This window comes from Eptatretus burgeri, chromosome 1 (genome assembly GCF_056783735.1).
Source record: "Eptatretus burgeri isolate ZD-2024b chromosome 1, Ebu_testis_v1, whole genome shotgun sequence".
In the NCBI taxonomy this organism is placed as follows: domain Eukaryota; kingdom Metazoa; phylum Chordata; class Myxini; order Myxiniformes; family Myxinidae; genus Eptatretus; species Eptatretus burgeri.
Genome location: NC_140961.1, coordinates 165,005,903 through 165,030,554, shown reverse-complemented (window position 1 = coordinate 165,030,554; position 24,652 = coordinate 165,005,903). Strand labels below are relative to the sequence as shown.

Genomic DNA, 24,652 nt, shown 5'->3' with positions numbered 1-24,652 from the left:
CGTTGAGTGGCACCACTGTCCAATGCGAGCTTAATTGGGGTCGTGAGAGGGGGTGATCATCATGCCCCAGGGATCATCTTGACCCACTCTCCCCTAATCTAATTATTGTGGGACGCAGAAAGATGAAAATAGATGTTAGTCATATGGAAGTTGGCAATTTCTGAAGGACTGACAAAGGCTGGCAAAGGATGTGCAGGGAAGAATGAAAGCCGAGAAGAGGAATCAGGAATGATTTTAAAGTAATTATATTTCAAGTTGGATTCTGCATGCAATAATTCAGTAGTAATGAAATAACTCCAGAAAGGATGTGGCAAATAAGGAAGGAGGTGTGAAACAGCCAACATTGTTGATAAGATCGATAAACAAATGTGTTTCTTTTCCCAATTAGATTGGCACTTCATGGAAGTTGCTTGCCGAGGAGAACCTGAAAACTATTGGAGCCATCATTTTGTTCAGAATGGTCTTTCTCTTCATTCCTTCCAATGAATGCCGATAATCATAACCGTAGTCTCTCAGCGTTGGCTGCCAGGATAGCCTAAGGTACCATGCACACTCATCTTTCAGCTGTTGAGCTATGGTTTGAATCTCAACCCACCTATAAACTATCATCCTGGTGTTTTGCAAGTTGGGCGAGGCATGAATGTGTGCACCGTCCATTGGGAGGGCGTTAATCCGAAAGACCCATCTCCCAGCCCAAGTTGTTGGTGGTCGTTAAAGATCACACATTTCCTCTCACGAAGAGTCGGCAAGTTATCGCCAGCACCCTGAACAAATTCCAAATTCCTCCACTAATTGGGAAGGCAATGGCAAACCACCCATCATATTGCCAAGAGATTGCTTTCTCAGCATGCACACTCAGTCAAGAGAATTATATATTGATCATGATGTTGAGTCTCTCAGCAAGAGGTACTCTTGAGGACACAAAAAAGAATAGCACCGCCTGTCCTGAAGCTCACCTGGATCAAGAGCAACAGTCACTCAAACGCCCCGCAGACCTCCTTAGACCCTGAATTTTTTGATACCGTGAACAAAGTTAGGTAAATCATGGGTGATGAAGATTGTGGTCAAGTTTTTTTTGAAACTATGTGTAGTTTCAGGGAAGAGAGCAAGCACTTATTTTGGGGGGTCAAAAGCCCTCTCGTGGACCCCCTGAATGAGCGCAGGTTTTGATGCAGTCGATAAACTTTGGTACATCATGGGTGATGAAGGTTGTGGTCAAGTTTCATCAAAATTGTGTGTGTAGTTTTGGAGAAGAGAACAAATACCTATTTGGGGGGGAGGGTCAACCCCCCCATAAACTCCCTCGATGAGGGCAGATTTTAATGCGGTCAATAAGCCTTTGTTAGGGATCAGATATGAAGCTTGTGGCCAAGTTTCATTAAATTTGTGTGTTTGGTTCAAGCGATAATGACTGAAGTGTTTACGGACTGAATGACTCATTTACTCACTCACTCACTCATTCACTGACTCACTCAGCTACAGATACTGCTCAATTGCATAAGCTCACCTGACTAGAGTGCAGATGACTTCAAAATGTATTGACAAATGAGCCTTTTCACTTCAACAAACATTGTTAATACAGTCAGCTGGTCACTCCGGTAGTCTGGTATGAATCCTGCGAGTCGTGTTAAAATGACCGCAGCAGTCACGTGAGTCCACAACTCCAAGTCCTTTGATCTCCACTACCATACCCGTTGGAACCACAGAGCCAGTCAAGTGCTACGTCGATAGGTGACTACATGGCCGATCCAGTAAGGCCGAGCAAACCTTGGTCATGTGACCCGATCTTCTCCAACAGCCAATCGATTTAAACAGATTTACTTAAACCACCAGCTGAAGACATCAGGACAAACAGAATTCACCTAAAGACCAAGTCAGGTTTAAAATGTATTGCAAAGAATAGTACAAGCTGGGGGTGGGGTCGGGGGGAAGGGGGTGGTCATAAAGAAGGAGCAATCGCAAATAATGCGAGGAAAAAAAACTCTTTCCCTTACCAATCATACACACCCATGGATCAAACGCCGAACGGGAACCTTAACTACCTAATCATAAAGGCCTTCACTCATACGGCAGGAGAAAGACATCGGAAATCACAGGACAGGAAAATACCCCAGCATGCCTGGCAGGACACAACAGGAACCAATGTAAATTGCTAAGGGAGCATCCTTCTCGGACTCTCTGGAAAATCCTCTATTTCTCTTTGCTGACGACTCCACCCTCTGCCGTACCATCTGTCATCCCTCAGACCGGCAAGCAGCAGCTTCTTCGCTCACTGCAGATCTGGATAAAATCACAAACTGGTCCAACACGTGGAACATGTCTTTCAATCCAGACAAATCTCACACTCTCACTATGTCTCTTCGAAAGGACCGTTTACAAACCCCCCCCATCCACTTTCTCAACAATCCTCTGGAAGAAGTCTTTTCTTTCAAGCTTCTAGGTCTCACTATCTGCCATGACCTTTCCTGGGAAAGTCACATTTCCAACCTCGCCTCAAAAGCCAGTCGCCGTCGAAACCAGGGCATTTAAGATCATCGGCATCTCCCGCAATGAAGCTGAGTCTTTGGGCCTCTCACTCAATCACCGCAGGTTGGTGGGTGGTCTTTCTGTCTTCTTCCGACTCCTCTCCAGCCTTGCCCCCCCCCCTGCTCTCTCTGCGATTTGTCCCCACCACATTTCCACAGGGCGCTCAAGGTCCGCCAACAACCCCCTTCTGGTAAAACTACCAAAATCACGAATCACTGCTCATCTTCACTCTTTCATTCCTCTTTTTTCCCGCCTTTGGAATAAACTTCCTCACTCTATTCTTTCCCATTCTTCCCTCCAGGCTTTCAAAACAGCTGTTCACCACCACCTCTTATCTTCCCCCATCCAAATCCTCGATCTTTTCCACCCCCGATAATCCACCCAAGCCCACTTCCTTCATTTCTCCTGCTTTCCTTCCTGAAAGTCCCTGAAATGTCCATCTTCTCTTCGCCATGTTCCCCATCCCATCCCCATCCCTCTCCCTTCCACAGTTCACCTAATGTGTCTGTTCCCCACTGTTTTGTCCCTTCCACTCCCGCCCCTCTTGTCTCATGCCTCCTTGCTGTGAGTTGTGTGTTAGCTCTCATACGAGCCTCGACCAAGGTATACAAAAAAAAAAAAAATCCTTGCTGCAGGTGGAACACAGCGTGAGGCTCAATGGGTGGAGGAGAGGTATGGGCTTTGTTGGCAGCTTTGCAGATTTGAGATGTAGCCTTCTTCTGGATGGTTATCGGCATCTCCTGTGCTTCCTTCCACCCGATGCACCCACCTTTATGCCCTCTGGAAAACCGCAACCTTGCCGTTTCTGAGGCCCATCCTCTCCCAACCGATAATGGCTCTTGTCCCGGCCGGTGAGCTACGCTTCTCAATTCGTTATCATGAACTTTGTAATTCCCGTTAATCGTGGCCTCTGAACATACGATGTGGAGGGAAGGTGGGTCTGCTAGAAAGAGGCAGAAGAAAGAGATTGGTTTGAGAGAAAAAGTGAATAAGTTACGTCGGCTGACTAAAAGTGAAAGTGCGACCTCACTTTGATTCATGGGCAGGATTCATTGGCATGGGCAGTGGGCATGATTCATCCTTCTGTGTTCCCCTCCAACACCACCAATACCATCATCGCATCATCAAAATAATCAAATGAAAATCGAACACACTGTTCTAGATATTGTAATTTATTTATTTTAATATTTCTTCTTCAACATTTACTATTCTCCCCCCCTCCCTCCCCCACCATGTTCAGTCTGACCCAGGAATCTAACCACCTTTTTCCCCATTAAATGAATGTGTCCATGTACGTAAATTCTGCATTCACAAGGTTTTCCAGCATCATAACCCTCGCAAATACGGAGGGTTTCATGCAAAACCAAATTATGTTCACTCGCATCATAACGTGATCGAAAAGAAAGCACACATAGTCTATCCTGGCAGTGGAGGTGCTTCTCGATATTTGAGATGTTCACACGACAGTACTCTTTCCGAAAAAGCCGAACTGTCGTGGAAAAGTAATATGAAGACCTCACAACTTTGAGTTGGCCTTTTGTTGGCTTTCCCATGTGAACAAATCAATCATAATATGAGATCCCAGGTTCAAATCACATAACCTGCGTCATTTCTGCCGGTATGGCTCCTCTGGTATTTGTAACTTGGTCGAGCAAACGCAAGAAAAATATGGCATTGCTTTGAGCAAGTCAGTGTTTTTTCATGGGATGAGTCTCATGCGTTTATATTTCGCAAAACTGGTTTTGAGTAAATGAGAGGTTAACAGTCAGACAGCTGTTCATTTATTCACCTGAACGTCTCTTCTTTTCTGAAGCAGGAAGTCTTCTTCGTGGCACGCAGCATTCCGCCTCCGCCGCCGGAGCAGCAGGGAGCGAGAGAGCAAGCAGACACCCCAAGAGGAGAGCCCAAATAAAGGTGGTCGCAATGTCATGGTTAAGGTAATACAGGGGGAACAAAGGAGTCCTTTTTTCACTCTTATTTGATTCAAAAAGAACATATCTTATTATTATTATTCCACTGACTAAACCAAAGAATTATCCTTCTTGAATGATGCAGGAGATAATCGGCATGCAGCTTTTTAAAATCTCTTTCTCATCTCAAGGCCTTTCGAGCCAAGGTCCTTTTCTGGTGATTCTAATCTTGACTTTCCCTCCTGATGGGCATTTCTTACTTCGGCGCCGATTTTTATTTTATTTCCTTTCCACACCCCTCCCTCCGGCCAGGAGTCACCACGCTCCCCGGAGTCCGAGTCTGATGACTTGCTTCTTAACATTAAAGTGGAGGTACTTTAATCTCACCTTCCTGCTTTCACCCTTTAATGTTATTATCTTTACTGTTTTTTTTTTTTGGTTTTTTTTGCATTTTCCTGTTTTGGATGTTTTCTTCTCTCGCATTCATTGCAAGGTAAATATTATTTTATTTTGTATAAGTTGTAGTGCGGACCGGTTTTTACAAAAAATGGACAAGTTTTTAAGAATAAATTTGTTGTGTTCATGATGGCAATTCATTTGTTTTCATAAAGTTATATTCCTTCCACATTATGGTATTGTGCATCGCTCCTTCCCAATTCCATATCCAGGCGATGCATGATGTCATCACCGGGCGCCGAAGGAAGGAAGTACTCAGTTGTTACTCTGTTTGTTACTTGGCGAAAAAAATTTTCATCAAGTATGTTGGTCTGTATCGTTTGTCTGTCTGTCTCTTTTTCTGTTTGTCACACGATTTTTGGCCAGTTTTCAAACAATCTTTGACAATTTTTTTTTTCTGTGTTGGTGACTGGCCAAGGACAGCAATGCTAAATTTTGGTGAAGACCAGAATCCGGATCCAGATTTAAGAATTTTTCTAGTGATTTTTCATTCTTGAGAGATAGGGCCAAAAACAATATATATATATATATATATATATATATATATCTATGTGCTGCATTGTATACATTCACCTCAGAAGTGCACTGCTTCCTCCCAATTCCATCTCCATGTGCTACACTGCAGCATCGCCGGGCACCAAAGGCGTACCGGTAATGTCGTACGCTGGAGGATTGTTATTTATTTATTTTGGCATGGGGGCGATGTCCTACAAATGCAGCTCAACTTGTTTAGATTTCTGTTTTCATTGATGAATTTCGCTGAGATTAACCACTGTTTAAAGAGCAAATTAACCAAAAAAGCCACTGTATATGCTCAATCTCTGAGGGTCCAGAGAAATCTCTCGTTTTTACACTATGGAGGATGAACGTACAACCACGTTATGCACATTATGAAAAAGGCAAAGCCTAACACTAATAGGCCCTAAACTAAACCAACGCTAATGTGACATGCTCCACGAATGCACTAACTTGAACAATGAGGATATACAAACATGACATTGCTGATGAGTATAGACATTCTCTGCGACACCTGAGATGGCATCCCAATAAGAATATCAAACAAGGCTTTGCCAGGTGTGCACCTTTTTTATTTTATTTTTTATTTTGGATATGGAATTTTCTTGGATTGTGCTGTTCAGTTAAGGATAATGTAACTGCCATACCTTTTTGGGAGACTTTCGGAACTAAAGGTTACACTGGGATTTAGATGTTTGTGCTGAATTGCCTTCCAGTTTCTCCATAATCCAATCTTTTCTCACTCTTCTTCCGAGCTGTGACTCCTTGCGAGGTGAATCCCCATGTATCGACTCAAGAATTGCTAAAGAAGTTCATGCTTTTGTGTTACTGCCATTAATTACTTTATTCAACTTTTTTATATATACAGTATCTTTTTTGCATTCAATTTGTTCCTGTTTATACCATCTCTAGTTTGACGCTTGCTTCTGACTTGTTGAGTTCTCGCTTTTATACTTTCACTTTGGCAGTGGCAAATTAATCCTTTTCTCTGTTGGCCTAATACTGCATGGCAGCACATACTCATTGGTGATCCTTGTTTAAAGTTTGTAAATTTAGAAGCACCACAAATAAAACTAGAAAGCATCTGAAAAGACAACCCTTTTCACCTCAAAACGATCAGCTTCTAGCACTTTATTGGTGAACCAATTCAGTGACCCAATGAGCAAACCCTGTTCAAATTTCACGTCAATCGGATGAAAATTTACTTTATGCAACCTTGAAGACCTTTGACCTTTTGAACTTAAAAAAAAGCAATCGACTTCGAGCTTTTGAGTGGTGAACCAATTCAGTGACCCAATTTGCAAATTCTTAAAATTTCAGGTCAATTGGATGAAAATTGATGATTTTATGTGAGATTGACCTTTGACCTTTTAACCAAATTATAAATTTGACTTCTCTATGTTCTCCTAATCAAGCTTTGTTGAGAATTTGATGACAAAAGCTCAAATGATAAAAAGTTACGGCCCGGACAGACACAGACGAGACAGACAGACAGACACACACAGAGAGAAATGATTGCAAAACCCTTTCGCCTGCTGCACGAGGAATGGTCCAACTCAAACAGCACTCGGGAAAGCACATACCTCCGCCGGGCTGAACAGTTTACGTTTTGTATCCAACTGATAGAACAGATCTGGATGCGGACCTGAACCAAAATCGAATCCGCTTGTTCTTGTTACCTAACTAACTCGTCCACCTCGTTTTGTCATTACTCGTCCACAACTTTTTGAAATATCACACAATATATAGTTTTTGGCCCAATCTCTCAATGGTGAAAAAAATTCTCGTGTCCGGATTTAGATCTACAACAATATCGAATCGATTCGTTCTTGTGACTCACCAAACCTGTCCAGCAAGTTTTGTTCGAATCCGTCCATAACTTTTTGAGACACTGTGTTGTATATCATTTTTAGCCAAATCACTCAATGATGAAAAATCGCTTTAAAAATTATCGTATCCGGATCGTCACCAAAATGGAATAATTTTGTCCTTGTCGCACACCCAACCTCATCACTAAATTTCGTCTGAATCCATGCACAACTTTTTGAGATATCCTGTTCAGAGACAGACGGACGTAAAAATATAAAAATACAGACTGACAGGTGTAAAAAACATAACCTCCGTCCATCTTTGTTGGTGGAGCTAATAAAAGACAGGAAAAAAACCAACAAACCTGGACTACACTGGTCACACACATGACCAACACTGCTCTCATAAACCAATTGGTTATATGTAAACATAATATGACAAAGGCAAAGCGATAATGAACACAAAAGCAAAAAGGATTTATGGTTTTAGATCGAATAGAAATGATGCTGAGTCTAGTATGTTGCATCAAAAATAGTCGAAGTTTTATAAAAGAACTTCAAATCTGAGGATTTTCTATTTTCCATCTTTTTCTTACGTCTTTCCGCCACCTCGTCAGAAGACATGGATATTTGACTTGATTCATTTTATTTGTCCGTTTTCGTATAACCAGAGCTTCACACAATTTGTATTGCTTGTTGGATCAGAAATATTTAAGATGCAAAAAATTAATTGAGATTTGATCTTGAATTGTTCTCCAGTTTGTCAAAATGTTTTGTATGTTTTTTTTTTTAAACCCTGAATGTATCACAATTCAATATTTTGTGTTTATTCATGCCTCCTTTGTTGTTTTGCAGCTTCTCAACCCAAACTACATTTACGAAGGTATGACACTTTTTATTAATTTATTTGTTTGTTTGTTTATCAAGATTACCAGCAAAGAACCTGTCCGTAATTTCCCCACTTTTACGATGTCTATGCCGGTTTATTATTGTTGTCCCACGCATGCGAAGCAAACATTGTGGTTAAGCAATTGCTTCGCTTCTGTCTCTGTCTGTCTACGACGTTTATGATCAAAGAACAACTTAATTTCAGTTGAATGTTTAGTGGGGTCATTTGCTTGGAATCTGTGACCATTTTGTTCCTACCTTTTTCTATCAATGGATTTGACATCCTGAACCATTTTAAAGGAAAATTAGCTCCTATGCCCCTCTGAAAAATGATGGCCAACTCTGCTGGAGCCCAATATTCAAAATGGCCACCAACGCCATCTTGAAAAACATGAAATGTCATATCTCTGGCATCAGATGAGCTACAAGGACGAATGAGGTGTCATTTTTCACTAATTCTGGCATTACAAATCCACTGGAATGATTATTGTAGAGTTTAGGGATCATTCTGACCTCACAATCCAAGATGGCCACGCAACGCCATCTTGAAAAACATGAAATGTAATATGTCTGGCATTAGATGAGCAACAAGGATGAATGAGGTGTCATTTTTCACTAATTATGGCATTACAAATCCACTGGAATGGTTATTGTAGAGTTTAGGATTCATTCTGAACTCTACATCCAAGATGGCCACTGTTCGCCATCTTGAAAAACATGAATGAGATGCACTCGAAGTACGAATGAGTTTTTTTTTCACTAATGTTTGCATGGCACTTACTCATTCCAAACTACATACTAATTGTACAGACTAATCTGCCACGTCACTGTCACTACATGATTCACTGTATGAGCCACTATCAGAATCACTGTCCTCACTTTCACTGCTATCATCACTGTTGTTCTCTGCCTGCGGATTTGTAGGTAGTGGTATGGATGGGGGAAGTGGGGGCTGGGTTGAACGGACAGGCAGACATAGGCCATTTACAAGATTCCATCCATGGCCCATCGGTGAGGGGTGACTTTTCAACTCCAGCATGAGCACGCAGACAGGATGATCACCAACAATTATTGCAAAAGGCATTTTTTTTTCTTCGAATGATTTTGCAAGCTTACACATCACATCAATGAGGATTGTCTTACTGGGTGGGTTGGGATAGGTCATGTGGTATATTGCTCGACTCTTCTCATCTGCATTTGACATGCTGGCGTGAAACCCTGAAAACCAAGGCACAATCTGTTCTTCTGGCTTAGGTCTCGTTCGGGCATCTTACGCCCTGGCCAATGCATGGATCACACCACGAATTCTTTGCACCGATGTGTCAGGAGGAGGAGTACTTTGATCAGTTGGTGGCTTCCTGGGAGGTGGTTCGTTCCCCACGCTTCGCTGTCTTGTATGGGTTGACTTTTTGCATTTCACTTCCGAGCTCTTTGAGAGTTGGCGAGAGGTTTGATGCAAAGTTGGCACCGGGAACTGGTCTATCCTCGTGATTCTCGGAAGGAAGTTCTGTATCAAATGATTCTGGCTGCACAAACATGACATTAGTGCGGTGTGACTGGCCAGCACCGGTCAGTGTGTCACTCTTGAAGTTATCGTTGTCGACTATAGCGATAGCAGGCTTACCCTCAGCTAGTTCGAAGGGGTAATCAGATGAGCACTTGAGGTCATTGACCACCCAAAAATCGCGCAGCATAAGTACGTCATTGTAACTGATGCCCAGTCCATCTTTGTGCATTATGTCGACTATCTCCCGACTCTTGGTCAGTCCATGTAGCAAGATAGAGAGATTTATCTCAAATGCAGTGCGTTTTCCAGTTATGTAGCTTGTGAGGATAGATGCAATCGATCGGACGGATGGACTGTCATCAATTGCAGACTTATTTGGGTGTTTCAGCCATGTGAGCAGCTTCAGCAGGAGCTCACTGAGGTCTTCTTCTCTCTCCAATTCGTGTATGCATGGGAGCCAGGGAATACTATTTGTCGTGATGACTTGCTCTTTGAGTCATGCCACAACATTCATCACCAACTGATCATTGCTGACACCCAATGAAGATATTTCCACCTCAATGTATGTACCTGCTGCTGTTGTATCATATACCAGTTCACTCACGTTCTTTTGAATGCGTTCATGAAATCCGATGTCTTCCCCAAATTCATTGACGAGAATTTCCTTTAAGTAGATGGATTTTACTCCTGAGTTATGTCCGTGATTTGAGATAATGCGCTTATAGTCCTGCAGCAGGCCTTGCAGTGTGCGAATTTCATGGTCTTTGAAGATGACGACGAATATGATGAAAGAAGAGAGCTTGGGCCTCTCGGAGGTTTACACGCTGCAGATATTGAGTGCTTTCATCTGAAAGGGGCTTGTGGTCACTTACATATTTGCGCCAGCACGCACGGTGGTAGCGGATTTCCAACCCAAATGCTGTTTGACGATCTGGGATGGATGCAATCAGAGTGTCAAGTCTCAATCTCATCACATCATCTTCCAGACAGACAGTATGTAACTTGAATTTAGTCCAGGCATCTACTGTTGATAGGAGTAAAATCTGCTTGTCACGATCACTACTATTGTATGCCCCTTTCATGCACCACACACATAGAGTCTTATCGTGAAGGACACCCATACTGGAGCGGAGCCTTTTAGGTGCACTGGCCTCTGGGGAAGGGTCTTGTTGATCTGATGCTTAATCTCTTTCAATACGTTCCTCGGATTTGTGTTTGCGTTTTTCGGTTTGAGAGACCCTTTGGTCTCTTGCATGACCCTTTGGTCCCTTCTCAGAATCCACATTTTCATGTATATGTTGAAACTTATCAAGGTCTTTCCATTGTAAAGATTTTTCCCAGATGGATTCCCACTTCTCAGGTGTAATGTTTTCCAAACGATCATCTGCGGTACATCGCTTACCACAGAGTAAAATGCACTCGTATTCATTTAATGTCTTGTCTGGTAACTCTTCACTCTCTCTTCTATTATCCATTATTTCAGTCACTTCACAAGTCGGCGATTTTCATCAGATGGGCATGCGATGCATCTGAAACAGTACAAAAGTAATATTAGATATACACTTGATTTTTTTGCCATTTCGTTGTATCTGGGGAAGCGATGCAGCTGAAACAGTATAAAAAGTAATATTAGATATACACTTGATTATTCCCCACTTTGCAGTATCGTGAGCATGCGATGCATCTGAAAGAATATAAAAAGTAAAATTAGATATGCTAAAATTAGTGGAAAACAACTCACATGCCCATCTAGCTTATCTTGTGCCAGAGACATTACATTTTTTACTGCCTAAAACCAACACCCTGAGTACAACCACCAGGTTTCAACTCATTACATGCAGCAGTTTTAGGAGTGCATAGAAGTTAAACAAACAAACAAACATTTCTCCTAATGGTAAAACAAGATTGCATGGCAGTTGAATCCTCCGAGAGTAAGAGTTGTTTTTTTTTTAAGTAAATCTTCACAATTTTTTTCACACTCAGCATCCCTACTTTTGTTGTGCTCACTTTGGCAGCAAAATGTTGTGATTAAAACATGTTTGGCATGGCAGTTCTAACTTCTGGGAGTAGGATTTTTGTTTTACCCCCATAAAAGCTTCCATTGCACACCCCAAGCACAACCACAAGTTTTCTCCATATTTTGGCCAGCAGTTCAGGAGTGCATAGAAGTTAAAGAAACAGAAAAATAAGCAGACGCTTTTCAAATGCCAGAGTATGATAATATGTTTTCCATTCGTCCACCATTTAAAATTAAGTTGATGCAGAATGTAACCCTTTTTCTTGTTATTTAACGCTGCTAGTTCGAGTATTTTAATTTTTCTTTCACTTCTGCTCTTTTCTCGAGAGCCCATGAATTTATTTTAGCCAAATTGGGACATTTAGTCATGCCTAATATTTTGTATCAGCATCCATTCAAAAGAGCAAAAATCGATCATGTCAGACATGCTTCAGATTCATTGCTCTTCTCACTCCTCACATTGGCATGTAACTGGAAGATTGTTACAAAGGGAACTAGAACGGTACTCATTGGAGCACATACCTTCGCCACGCTGAACAATTTACGTTTTGTATCCCACTGATAGGACGGATCTGGATCTGGGCCTTCACCAAAATCTAAATGGCTTGTTCTTGTCACCGAACCAACTCATCCACCTAGTTTTGTCATCCGTCCACAACTTTTTGAGATATCGTGCAATATATCGGTTTAACCCCATCTCTCAACGGTGAATAATCACTTTTTTAATTCTAGAAGCTGGATCCGGATCCGGATCTTCACCAAAACCTAATGTTCGTCCTTGTCACATATTCAACTTGTCCACAAAATTTCATCCGGATCCGTCCACAACTTTTTGAGATATCCTGTACACAAACAAACAAACAACAAAAACAAATAAGCAGACAAACAAACACAGAGAAAGGGGTGAAAACATAACCTCCTTCACCTTTGGTTTTGGAGGTAAGAAATACATAAGCTACTTACCAGGGATAGAATTTGGACCTGAGAAAGTCTCTGAGTCATGACTGAAGCATTATCATTGTCTGAAATGGTCTCTTTCTTGTTTCAGGTAATGTGTGTGTGTGTGTGTGTGTGTGTGTGTGTGTGTGTGTGTGTGTGTGTGTGTGTGTGTGTGTGTGTGTGTGTGTGTTGTGTGTTGTGTGTTGTGTGTTGTGTGTTGTGTGTTGTGTGTTGTGTGTTGTGTGTTGTGTGTTGTGTGTTGTGTGTTGTGTGTTAGTATATTATATCATCTCTTATGTTCCACCCTTGTAGCATTTTGGTCACGATTGTTCTGTCCTATTGTGAAAAGTTACATTGTGATGTTTGTGATTGAAATAATGAAAAACTTTCATGCTGCAACATGTTACTATATGCTGATGAAGTGCTCATGGGTACAGTGGCACCAGAATTTCTGCACCCAGTGCAAGATGCAAGCTGTGCTGTGGGTGAGATGGCTACTTTGCGTTGCAAGGTGTGTGTACGCCCTCGATCAACCATTACCTGGCGTGGCCCGAGTCATCAATGTCTATCTAATGGCAGCAAGTATTCATCGATGTACAGGTGAATGTAACCAACACTGTGCCAGGGTTTATTGGTGGTCCTGTTTCGGCTTAATACTTTGTGGATCATTTGTATTGTGAACTAAACCCAGGAGACAGAAACTATCTTTACCTGATTTGCTTCCCATGTATTTATTCCTCACTCCGCTGACACAGTCGCCACTGCTTCTTCTTCATCTCCTCCTCCTTCACACTTCTCAGTTTATTCTCACATTTTACCTTTTTTCCTACCCTTTAAAAAATAAATACCTTTGGTGAGATCCAATTCCAAAATGAATCGGTTTCTATGAAAGATACAATTCTGAACCCTTGAAAACCAGAGGACTCTGCTGTTGTTGTGCTCACCTCTTCATCTAGTTGCTGCTGTATGCCCAGGAATTATTTGCCTGATGGATATCTTTCTGACCCACACAAGTATCATTCCGTGAATGTCTTTTCCTTCCAGCGACTCCGGTGAGGTCGTGCTGAAACTAAACAACGTGACTCCACAAGATGGTGGTATATACACGTGCACAGCAATGAACGAGATAGGGTCGACAACCTCATCGGCCACGCTGCGTGTGCAAGGTGTGTGCATACTCGCAATTATTTGTTCTTAATTACCTGGTGAGTACATTCAGTGGTTTCTGTGGCCTGAGCTTTTTAGTATCCAAGTCAAACAGTTGTTACCCCATGCACACGAAACAAATATCAGGGTTAAGCAATTGGTTCATGCCTGTCTGCGTCTCTGTCCGTCCATCTAAAAACATCAGTTTATGATCGAGGAACAACTTAATTTCAATGGAACGTTATATTTTCAACAATAATCTGAACACGAATTGGAAAACGAACCTGTAGTTTAGCAGTACCTTGTCTCTGAATTTGTCTCGATTGCACATGCACAGAGAGGAGTGAGATCATATCTTTACTCTTTATGCCTGTCTGGCAGTCAAACAAAATTGAAAATCATTCAAACCAGGAAACTCACTGTTTTTAAGAATGTTACAAAGGACACAAACAACAGGCACAAATAACTAATGCACGTGTTAGGCTGGTGTAATCGACATTGCAGAAACGGCAGTAAAATGGCAGTAAATTACGGAATTTATTGATATGACTTTTGCAATCTTTATTTTGTGACATTAAATCATATACTTGCACACTCTCAAACACAAATCGCCTTCTTGCAACTTCTAAGAATGTCCAGGTTTGTTAGTATATCAGAGACAAAGTACTTGAACATGTCAAATAAGGTGGCGTATCAGACTTCAAAATGTCAAATAAACCGTATGTCTTGTGTTCCAATTGACTTTGTAACAGGTGACATGACTTATGTGTTTGTCGTTTCATATCTAGCTTTTAAACATACTGGTGATGTTAAACCCCCAATCATAGACCGAGGAATGGGTAAAATCAATGAAGGTGCATTCATTGCTGAATGGTCCAATTGTTTTTCTTGGTAGAACATGATGTAAATAATGATGAGATCAAGCAATTTGGTTGTTGAAAATTGATTTTGTTTCACTTTAACTTGTTGATTTGCTTTCCTCCACAACATGGCATAGTTATTTTTGCTATTGGGTGTGGCGAGCAGGTGTGCCAGGAGCCCCCGGCCGTCCGGAAGCACAGAATAGGAGCAGCACCTCAGTGTTGCTCCGCTGGTACACACCAGTGATCACAGGGAACTGTCCCATCTCCAGCTACACTGTGGAGTACCATGAAGAAGGTAAGCTTGGAAAGTTGACCCCAGCACACTGTTGCCATTGAAAATTGAAATCACTGCAAATTGTTGTAAAATATTCACATGAGACTTGTGCATCAGTCTCGATTGCCATCCTTTGTTTCTTGTATTTCAACCTCGTGTTTGGGATTCAAGGTGTCAGACTATTACCATGATAGGGAATGTCAAATGTGTATTGTTGAGTAACTCGTACGGAAATCAGATCAGTAGGCTGCAACTCATCATTTGAAGGAGAGGAAAAATACATGTTGCCACTATATATTCACAGGTGGAAATAAAGTACAACAGATGCAGAACTGGAACTAATTATGGAAAGACACAAATGAGATGCACAAATAATGAGGAACCATAACTGAGAGATGTATTATATACAGTGACTCGAGAAAGTCTACACCTCTTTCAAATTGTTCACCTTTTGTTGCCTTATATCCTGGAATTAAATTGCATTAAATCAGACTTTTTACACAATTATTTACACATCGTGACCCACAACTTCCAAGTGAGAAACAAAATTCTACAAATTCCAGAAAATTAATTTAAAATTAAAAAAAATAGAATATCTTGGTTGGATAAGTGTCCACCTGGTAATAGCAATTGCAAATTAGCTCAGGTGTAACCAATCACATTCAAAATCACACACCAAGTTAATTGGCCTCCACCTGTGTTAAACTGTAGTGATTCTGATGATTTCAGAATATAATCAGCTGTTCCTGAAGGTTTCCTCTGCTGGGTAGTTCATTTCACAGGAAAGACTTAACCATGAGCACCAAGGAGCTTTCAAAAGACCTCCGGGATAAAGTTGTGGAAAGGCACAGATCAGGGGATGGGTAGAAAAATATTCCAAAGGCCTTTAATATCCCTTGGAGCACAGTCAAGACAATCATTAAGAAGTTGAAGGTGTAAGGTACCACCAAGACCCTAACTAGATCAGGTCGTCCCTCCAAACTGGATGACCAAGCAAGGAGACTGATCAGGGAGGCCACCAAGAGGCCAATGACAACTTTGAAAGAGCTACAAGCTTTTATGGCAAAGACTGGTCACTGTGTGCATGTGACAACAATATCCCAAGCACTCCACGAGTCTGGCCTGTACAGTCGGGTGGCAAGAAGGAAGCCATGACTCAAAAAAAAAAGCCCTCCTTCAGTCCCATTTGAGGAATGCAAATAAACCACTCCGGAGATTCTGAAGCCATGTGGAAAAATGTTTTGTGGTCTGACGAAACCGAGATGAAACTTTTTGGCCTAAATGCAAAACGTTACATTTGACGCAAACCCAACACAGCACATCACCCAAAGAACACCATCCCTACTATGAAGCATGGTGATGGCAGCATCACGTTATGGGGATGTTTCTCATCAGCAGGAACTGGGGCACATGTCAGGAAAGAAGGGAAAATGGATGGAGCAAATTGGAAAAAAATGCAAGAGGGAAACCTGTTGCCCTCTGCAAGAAAGCTGAAATTTGGACGGATGTTCACTTTTAAGCATGACAATGACCTGAAGCACACAGCCAAAGCTACACTGGAGTGGCTAAGGAAGAAAAAGATAAATGTCCTTGAGTGGCCCAGTCAGAGCCCTGACCTCAATCCAATCAAAAATCTGTGACATGACTTGAAGATTGTTGTTCATCAACGCTCCCCATGCAAGTTGGCTGAACTTGAACAATTTTGTACCGAGGAATGGGTAAATATTGCCCAATCAAGGTGTTCAAAGTTTGTAGAGACCAATCCCACCAGATGATCACAGCTGTAATTGCTGTCAAAGGTGCTTCCATCAAGTATTAACTCAGGGGGTGGACACTTATCTCACCAAGATATTCTATTTTTGTATTTTTAATTAATTTTCTGAAATTTGTAGAATTTGTTTTTCACTTGGAAGTTGTCGGTTGCGATGTGTAAATAAATCGTGGTGGAAAAAGTCTGATTTAATGTAATTTCATTCCAGGCTATAAACCAACAAAAGGTGAAAATTTTGAAAGGGGGTGTAGACTTTCTCTCGACACTGTAAAATAATTCATAAACAATGCATTATTACAAAAATTATACAATTACAAAACAAGAGCAAAGTCAATGACGTGCCATCGCAGATCCCCACGCTTCCCACCTTAAGGGAAATTGAAAGATGGCAAAAGTTGCACCAGGGTTGACCTTGCAATGTTGATTGCAATATACAGTTTTATTTTTAAAATGATTTTAAATGTTTCTGTAATTGAATTTTTTGGTATTTGACCTTTTGACCTCGCCTATGGGGGCGTGGCTAAAAATGAAACTGCTCTTGCACCTTCTTGCCATGTGGTGATCATAACTATCAAGTTTGGTGAATTTCTATTCAACCGTTTTGGAGAAGATCGCGTGATGGACAGTCCGACAGACAGTCAGACGGTGTCGATTACAAGATCCCCCCCCATTTTTTTTCAAAAAGCTTGGGGATAATGAATCGGTTTCCATAAAACCCCATGCAGCCTGAATGATGCTCACTTCAGGACTTTTTGAGGCCAAGGAATCTTTGTGAGAGTTCCATCAGCCTCTCTATGTTCCAGATAGTTTTTCACCACTGGCTGTATGCTTGGGGTCATTGCCCTTTCAGAAGATGAATCCCCACCCAATGAGACACATTCCTGCGGGGATGGTAAGATGGATCAGAACCCACCTTTACCTGTCAGCTGTCATTATACCTTCAATTTTATGTAAAACCAGAACACCGTTGTCTGAAATGCAGCCCAACGCTTGTATTTATCCACCCTCGTGCTTCACTGTAGCGGTCATACACTGACTGTTCTACCACTAAAATTATAGGATCCAGATTTGAATCGTCACCAAAATCGAATTCATTCTTCCTTGTCGCACACCCAGCCTGTCCACCACGTTTGGTCCAAATCCATCCACAACTCCTTCAAACAAGCAACTGTTATTTATTGACAAACAATTCAAACTTTGACTCGTTTGACAACAATGATTTCTGACTAGTACTGCTCTAAATCAACATGTTTCATTTCAACCAAGTTGTCTTTTATTATCCTTGCCAGAGGAGAGGGTATTGCGTTTGAATCCCTTTGTTTGTTTGTTTGTTTGTTTATTTGTCTGTTTGTTTGCACAGAACTTTAGTGTTTTCTCCGCAACTGCTTGTCGGATTGAGACAAAATTTTCACCATAGGAGCGACAACTGTGGAATGTTTTAATGATAATTATGACATCATAAGTCACGTGGTGTGGTGGCCATGTTGAAAAAAACTTTTGGACTTCCATATTTCTGGGAACCATACCAAGGAAATAATTAAAACCTGGCACATGGTAAGCACTCCACATGGGGAATGTGTGATTTGTTTATGTCATAGGTGCTTTCGTTATGACATCATAATTGCATATGTAGTATGCTGCATCCGATCAGTATCAAAAATTTTGACAGTCATCTCGGGATAAATTGGTCCACAGAAAAAAAATTGATGATGTCATTGGTCACATGATTCAGCAGCCACATTGTTTTTTAAAACCTTCAAAAATCTTTTTCTCTGAAATGCCTTTACAGATAGAGGTGAAACTCTACATGCATGACCTCCTGTCCATGAGGAAAAATAACGGTTCACACATATGATGTCATAAATCACATGGTTTGGCAGGCATGTTAGGTTTATCCTAAAACCTACAAAAAATATCTTCTCCAGAATGGCTGAACAGATAGAGGGGAAACTTCACACAAATGTTCCCCAAGCCTTGGGAATACCAGGGTACTCATGAATAATTGATGTCACATGTTTTGGCAGCCATATTGGATTCAGCGAAAATCTTTGGAAAAAAATATTTATCTTTAACTGCTTCATCAATCGACGTGAAACTTCACAATTATGATCCAGTAGTGATGGAGAATATATGTTTTAAATTTCAACCTAATCAGACACATGGTCTGGTAGCCAGAATTATTTATTTTGATCTGGATTATTTTTGATTTTTGGTTTTTTTGAATAAGGCTCATTTGGCTGTGCCTGGATGGGTTTGATAGTCGAGCAGTAGCAGCTGAAATGTAAATCCTATCCAGGTTCCTCCTGATGACTTCATCTTTGCTTTTTGCTTCTGATTTTTTCTTGTTTGGGTTCCTTCTGATTACTCCAATGCAGGACTGCACCTATTTGATCTTCCAATTGATTTGAATTGAATTTATTTTAATCCCATTCTAAATTCAATTGAATAATAATAAAAACGTCATGTGTCAGGGTCAGGTGCCTGATCAAAACCGGGTTGCGTCAAAGCGAGACGTCTGGATACCCAGTCATCACTACCAGCAGTTATAAAGTGGCAGTTCTGGTTATGTCCCATTAATTACATAACACACCAGTACACAAACACCACACAAAATACACCGCAAAAAAAAGTCCTGGTGAGGGTCAGCAATCTCTGATTGCTCTTTTTCTTGTTATGGAAAAGAAATGCAACTACTTTATTTTTGCCTCCAAAGATATCTTCTTTTTTTTGTCGGTTTGGTTAAGTTTTATCCCAGCTGGTCAAACATGTTTTTTTCTTTTGTTATCCTGATAGAAATCCTCAAACAATATCAAAAGAAAGCCCTTGCATCTGACAGAATGGTGCAGGGGTAGAGCTGTTGAGCACTTACTTTTGAGCTGCTGAGTCTGGGTTCGTTGCTGATGAGATTATGATAAATTGTAGGGTTGGTGCTTCTTCGGCAAGGAGTTGCATTACAACGAATTAGTTGTGAGTGTCTTTCACAACTAATATCTGCCAAGCAAATACAAGTCCTAAACTCAACCTCCCAACTCATATCAACCTCCCATATGAGGGATGATGCAATCACTGATGCAATGACTTGCCTGCAAGGTATCGAACAGTTTATAATTGGGTCAGGAATCAAACACAAACCAGACAGCTCAAAGGCAAGTGCTATCTCCCTTTTGGACAGTTGAAAGGCAATATACATATCTCAGACATTCTGTCTCTGTCTGTCTCTTTGGTTTCTCTTTCTCTCTTTCTCTCTCTCCCCCTCTCTCTTCCCTCCCCTCTTGCCTCTTCCCTCCCCTCTTCCCTCTTCCCTGCCCCCTGCCCCCCCGCCCCACAGGCTGTATGCAAGTTACATGACACTTTGCACTTTTTGTGGGCTGGGTGTTTTCCAGTGTTTCGAGGGGGTAGGAAGCCGACAGTCATGTGACACCATCTTCATGGGCACAGCCATCTTGGATTTCCCTTCACCATGACAGGACATGTCAATTTAGAACAACCTTGCTTTGAGTTGAATTTCTCCAAAAATGGCACAGGTGCTGTTTTATATCTTGAAATTGAAGCTACGAATGGGAGTTTCCGAAAGGGAGAAAGCAGGAAGTTCAACGATTTGTAAAAGTTGGAGGAAGATGAATGTGCAACACTTTCTCATTGACTGGGTTGTCCTTTTCCAACGATTATCTTAAAAATAAATTGCAGAATGGAAGCTGATAGAAATGGGAAAAGGTGACATTGCTCCCATTTATCGTTACGTTTTTTTTTTTAAGATGGGAGGGGTCACGCAAAATGTCATCTGGAATCACATGGGGAGGGTGGATGTTAAAAAGAAACTGCCAAATAAAAGTCACGTAGTTTGTATCCAGCCCCTAATGATATCATAACTCGTGTAGATGGTCTAATAGCTCCATGTGTTTAATCAAATGAAACTATTTATTTTACAGATTCTAGATTTGATGGCCTCAACGTATTTTGGAAGAGCAACTTCGACTCGACTTATGCCGAGCTTGCATAAATTGGAAGGTGCGTTCAATAACCTTCTCTTTCAACTACAAGAATGCCCCTAAAGCTCCATTACCCATCGTCTTCTTAAACGAAACTTGATTTTTACGTAGCCCTCTCACCGACCTGCCAACTCCAATAGTGTGATACAATAAATGACATTTTCATCTCATCGGTTGCCTTTGTACTTATTAAATAAGTTTGTTATATATTTAAAGACCATAAACGCATTCCCTTTTTGTACGACTCGTGAAGTTTTATCGATTGTGATACTGTCCACAATAAGATGCATTTTATTCATTTGATCGACATTATTTATTAAATAATTTTTTTGCATTCCCAAGTTCATAAACCTCGTTGTAATTGTTTTATGCACAAAGATATCTCATTCTGTGCATTTTCATCAGCCATGTTTTGCTTCTTCAAGGGGAATAGTTTCTTCTTTAGATTTTTGATCTGCTCAATTATCGTCCTAAAAACAACATGCATTCATTGATATTTTTCATGGATGATGTCAGAGTGATTTTTGTTGAGTAAACGTAAGTGGCATTTTTGGTGTTATCCCTTCTTCAAAGCAAGAGAGACATCAAAGGCCTCTTCCCATTTTTTTCTCGTGGCAGTTAGCGTGCAGCTCTCAACATTTTATTGAGATAATTAATTGTCCTTGTTATTCTGCCGACACAGACCAATTTTAACCTTAATAAAGACGAGTTTTCAATCGATGAATATTGTTCTTGTATTTTCAACAATGTTTCCCTTCCAGGGGTCGTTTTTCAGTGGTACGTCGTTGCTTACAACGTGGTTGTCCACAAGAGGTGGCAGCAAAGTTCGTGAGCAAGAAGCTGAGACGCAGGGAGCAAGTTTCGCATGAGGTTGCGTTACTGCAAAGCCTGAAGCACCCACAGATCCCTTCGATCATTGACACCTACGAGACGGCCACCAGCTACGTCCTCATCACAGAGCTGTGAGCGAATGAACTGTCATTGAAATCATCCGTTATTGTTACCCCCTTGATCTTAATGAACACACTCGATGGTTATGCCTTTGCAGGTCGATTTTTGCATTGTTTGCATGTTCTAAACAAGATGTGTACAGAATTATACTCAGCTTTTCTTGGTCATTCTCAATTTTGCTTTTTAACCTCGTTACTGGTGAACTCGGTGGCTTTATGGTTTGAGAATACGCTCTGAGTCGAGGAAGTCAGTAGTTCGAAGACTCGAAGCACAACTGAGTCATAACAAAGAGTTTTTTTAAAATGGTACGTGCTGCTTCCTTACTTGATGCTCAGCATTCAAAAAAGGGATAGAGCATGGACAAATAACCATCTGTTGGCAATCATAGCATATGCCTTTATGGGCTGAGTGGCTTCCTCTTTTGTTGAAGCTCATTGTATTATTATTTTTATTTTTATTATTAGTATTATTATTATTGCTTTTTTAAAGGGACAAATAAACTTTCAGCAAGAGAGTTTCCTTCTTGTTGATACAATGCAGACAGCTGACTGCAGCACAAAGGTAATTAATTATCTGATAAAACCTGTCTATGATATATTCAACCATAAATTTACAAATAACTCATGGTGGACAAAAGGAAGGACCTATTGAAGTCCATCAGTGTTTTCCATCATTAATCCTTGCATCGCTTTATGTCGCACACATATTACCCCTGATACACACACATTAACAGTCACAAAAGTGACTAAAAATCAAGACGTGAAAATTACTGCTTTCCCTTTTCTCAGTGTTATAGGTGTGCTCATACGTTTATTCCTGGAGTGTGCTGTGCATGTGGTTCCCTTACGTTAAGTTCAGTGAAGTTGACTGTCATTGAAATGTCAGAGCTGAGGTTCTTTCCTCCTGAATGTTTTTAGTTGGCCGTTCTATTTGCATTGACAAATCCCAACGACATGTTTCTCTTTGGCTTAACCTTCAATCCGCAGCATTCCAGATGGCCGTCTTCTGGACTACATCGTGAGTGAAGGAAAGTTGACAGAAGGGGATGTGGCCGGCTATGTCCGTGACTTGCTGCATGCACTACAGTACCTGCATAACTGCCGAATCACCCATTTGGACATCAAGGTGTGTTCTTCTTGTGGTTTACCTCTGGCAGTGATTTTGCCAAAAAAAAAAATACTCTTTCTGCCATAATCATCAACTCCAATACACCAGGGTATTTTAAATTGCATTTTAAGTTTCTTCAATTTTGCCTTTTTTTTTTTCTTCTAAAAATGGAAAAAGCTTAAACAGAGAATTTGCACGTCACATGCCTGTCCAGCTCGGGGAGGGTTGTTTTGTAGTACTGTATATGAATGGGGCTTGAATAGTGTGTAGGACCTCATGGCACTTATCTTTAATACTTTCAATGTCCCAACATTGTATCACAGCCGGAGAACGTGCTGGTGGACATTTCAAGCACACGGGTGACACTGAAGCTTACAGACTTGGGTGACGCCATGCAAATCACCACTCACTTCTATGTGCATCCATTGCTTGGCAACCCTGAGTTTGCTGCTCCAGAATTGGTGCGTGGCTGGCCCGTGACACATTCCGCAGACATTTGGAGCCTAGGCGTGTTGACGTACGTGCTTCTGAGCGGCGTTTCACCATTCCTGGATGACAGTGTAGACGAAACGTGTTTGAACATTGCACACCTTGATTACAGCTTTCCTCAGGAGTATTTTACAAACATTGGGCCTGAGGCGCAGGCCTTCATCACGAGCTTGTTGCAAGCCGATTGCTCACAGCGCCCCAGTTCTTCAGCGTGTCTGCTTGACACGTGGGTGCAGCGACCAGTCCATGAACATTCCACGATGGTACTCGATGTCACGCATTGCCTCATTCTCAGAATGTCGGAGCCATCTCAATGATGCACAGCCCATCACTGTTGTCCGGGACTCTGCTTTGCCACAGGTGATGCCACTATTATAGCGGTATCAATCTGCCTGGTGTTTCTGATGGACTGCACGGCGTGAAACAGTTACGATATCGGAAAGAGCTCCGTGTTATGGCAATAAAGCTGTAATTGAGTTATATCGATGTCCACACTTCAACGATAATTGAGCGACAACTTTGCTGGATATAATTTAAGCAGGTGCTTCTAATGTCTCATTTTTATATGATAAACTAAGGAAGTTGGACTTATTCATGCTTCTTGGGCCAGTGTTGAGATCGGAAATGAGGCCAGAAAGACATTTCAATCTCAATGATGAATTGAGATTTGGTCGTTAAAGTTCTTCTGCTGAAGTCTCCAACAGTAAATGCAGAGGTAACGCGGTTGCAGCTCAGACAACATTTATATTTTCACTTTACAGACATATCGACAAACGCAAGAGATATAATATTTTTGGATTCTGATAATCCACTCCAGGTACAATCATCATTGACTGTTATTTCCTGTTTTACCACTGTTCGCCATAATTAAGTAATTGTACATTTTTTTTAAGAAAACGGTAAAGCAGGCTTTTTAACTCCATTGAAAGTCCACACTGGTGTAAATTTATTTTTATCGCACTATTGTTCAAAGCTGAGACATCAAATCTCAAAGGATAGCAGTGTGCATGGCATTGCTTGTGTCGTGGGAACAAAACTTTGTGAAAATACATCCCTCAATTACAGCGACAGACACTGTCACTGTAATCGAGGGACATATTCACAAAATTACTTTATCAGAAGTGTCCGCAAGGTGCAATCCCATCATTCCCTTTACATGGAGCAGTCCTTGCTGTCCTGTCTTTGAACGTGCTGTGTACATTAATAACCAGTGACTTGTAAAATTAACGATATTTTGTACATTTTGTCCTCATTTTGAATCCAAGTGTGTTATCCATGTGCCAAGAGAGAGAGAGAGAGAGAGAGAGAGAGAGAGAGAGAGAGAGAGAGAGAGAGAGAGAGAGAGAGAGAGAGAGAGAGAGAGAGAGAGAGAGAGAGAGAGAGAGAGAGAGAGAGAGAGAGAGAGAGAGAGAGAGAGAGAGAGAGAGAGAGAGAGAGAGAGAGAGAGAGAGAGAGAGAGAGAGAGAGAGAGAGAGAGAGAGAGAGAGAGAGAGAG

At 41.2% G+C, this 24,652-nt stretch overlaps 2 protein-coding genes across 6 annotated transcripts; both read left to right on the top strand.

Annotated features, from left to right (window-relative positions):
- The first annotated feature begins 206 nt into the window (after nucleotides 1–206).
- On the top strand, nucleotides 207–21,508 carry LOC147035939 (kalirin-like). 5 transcript variants are annotated; one of them, XM_085848551.1, is made up of 9 exons: nucleotides 207–540; nucleotides 4,343–4,463; nucleotides 4,749–4,808; nucleotides 8,072–8,099; nucleotides 13,005–13,167; nucleotides 13,612–13,733; nucleotides 14,740–14,871; nucleotides 20,551–20,629; nucleotides 21,372–21,508. In XM_085848551.1, the coding sequence occupies exons 2-8, from the start codon at nucleotides 4,455–4,457 to the stop codon at nucleotides 20,619–20,621; spliced, it is 585 nt and encodes a 194-aa protein (XP_085704677.1). In that variant the 5' UTR covers nucleotides 207–540; nucleotides 4,343–4,454; the 3' UTR covers nucleotides 20,622–20,629; nucleotides 21,372–21,508. The 5 variants fall into 5 exon arrangements, with proteins under 5 accessions (XP_085704677.1, XP_085704669.1, XP_085704695.1 ...); XM_085848543.1 differs by having other exon boundaries at nucleotides 4,340–4,463; XM_085848569.1 differs by lacking the exon at nucleotides 4,749–4,808 and having other exon boundaries at nucleotides 219–540.
- LOC147035938 (kalirin-like) lies at nucleotides 21,340–24,555 on the top strand (the record flags this gene model as incomplete). The annotated part of the gene is made up of 3 exons (XM_085869892.1): nucleotides 21,340–21,572; nucleotides 22,548–22,686; nucleotides 22,992–24,555. Coding segments are annotated over 3 exons (855 nt in total), but the record flags the coding sequence as incomplete, so codon positions are not given.
- Between the last annotated feature and the right edge of the window lie 97 nt (nucleotides 24,556–24,652).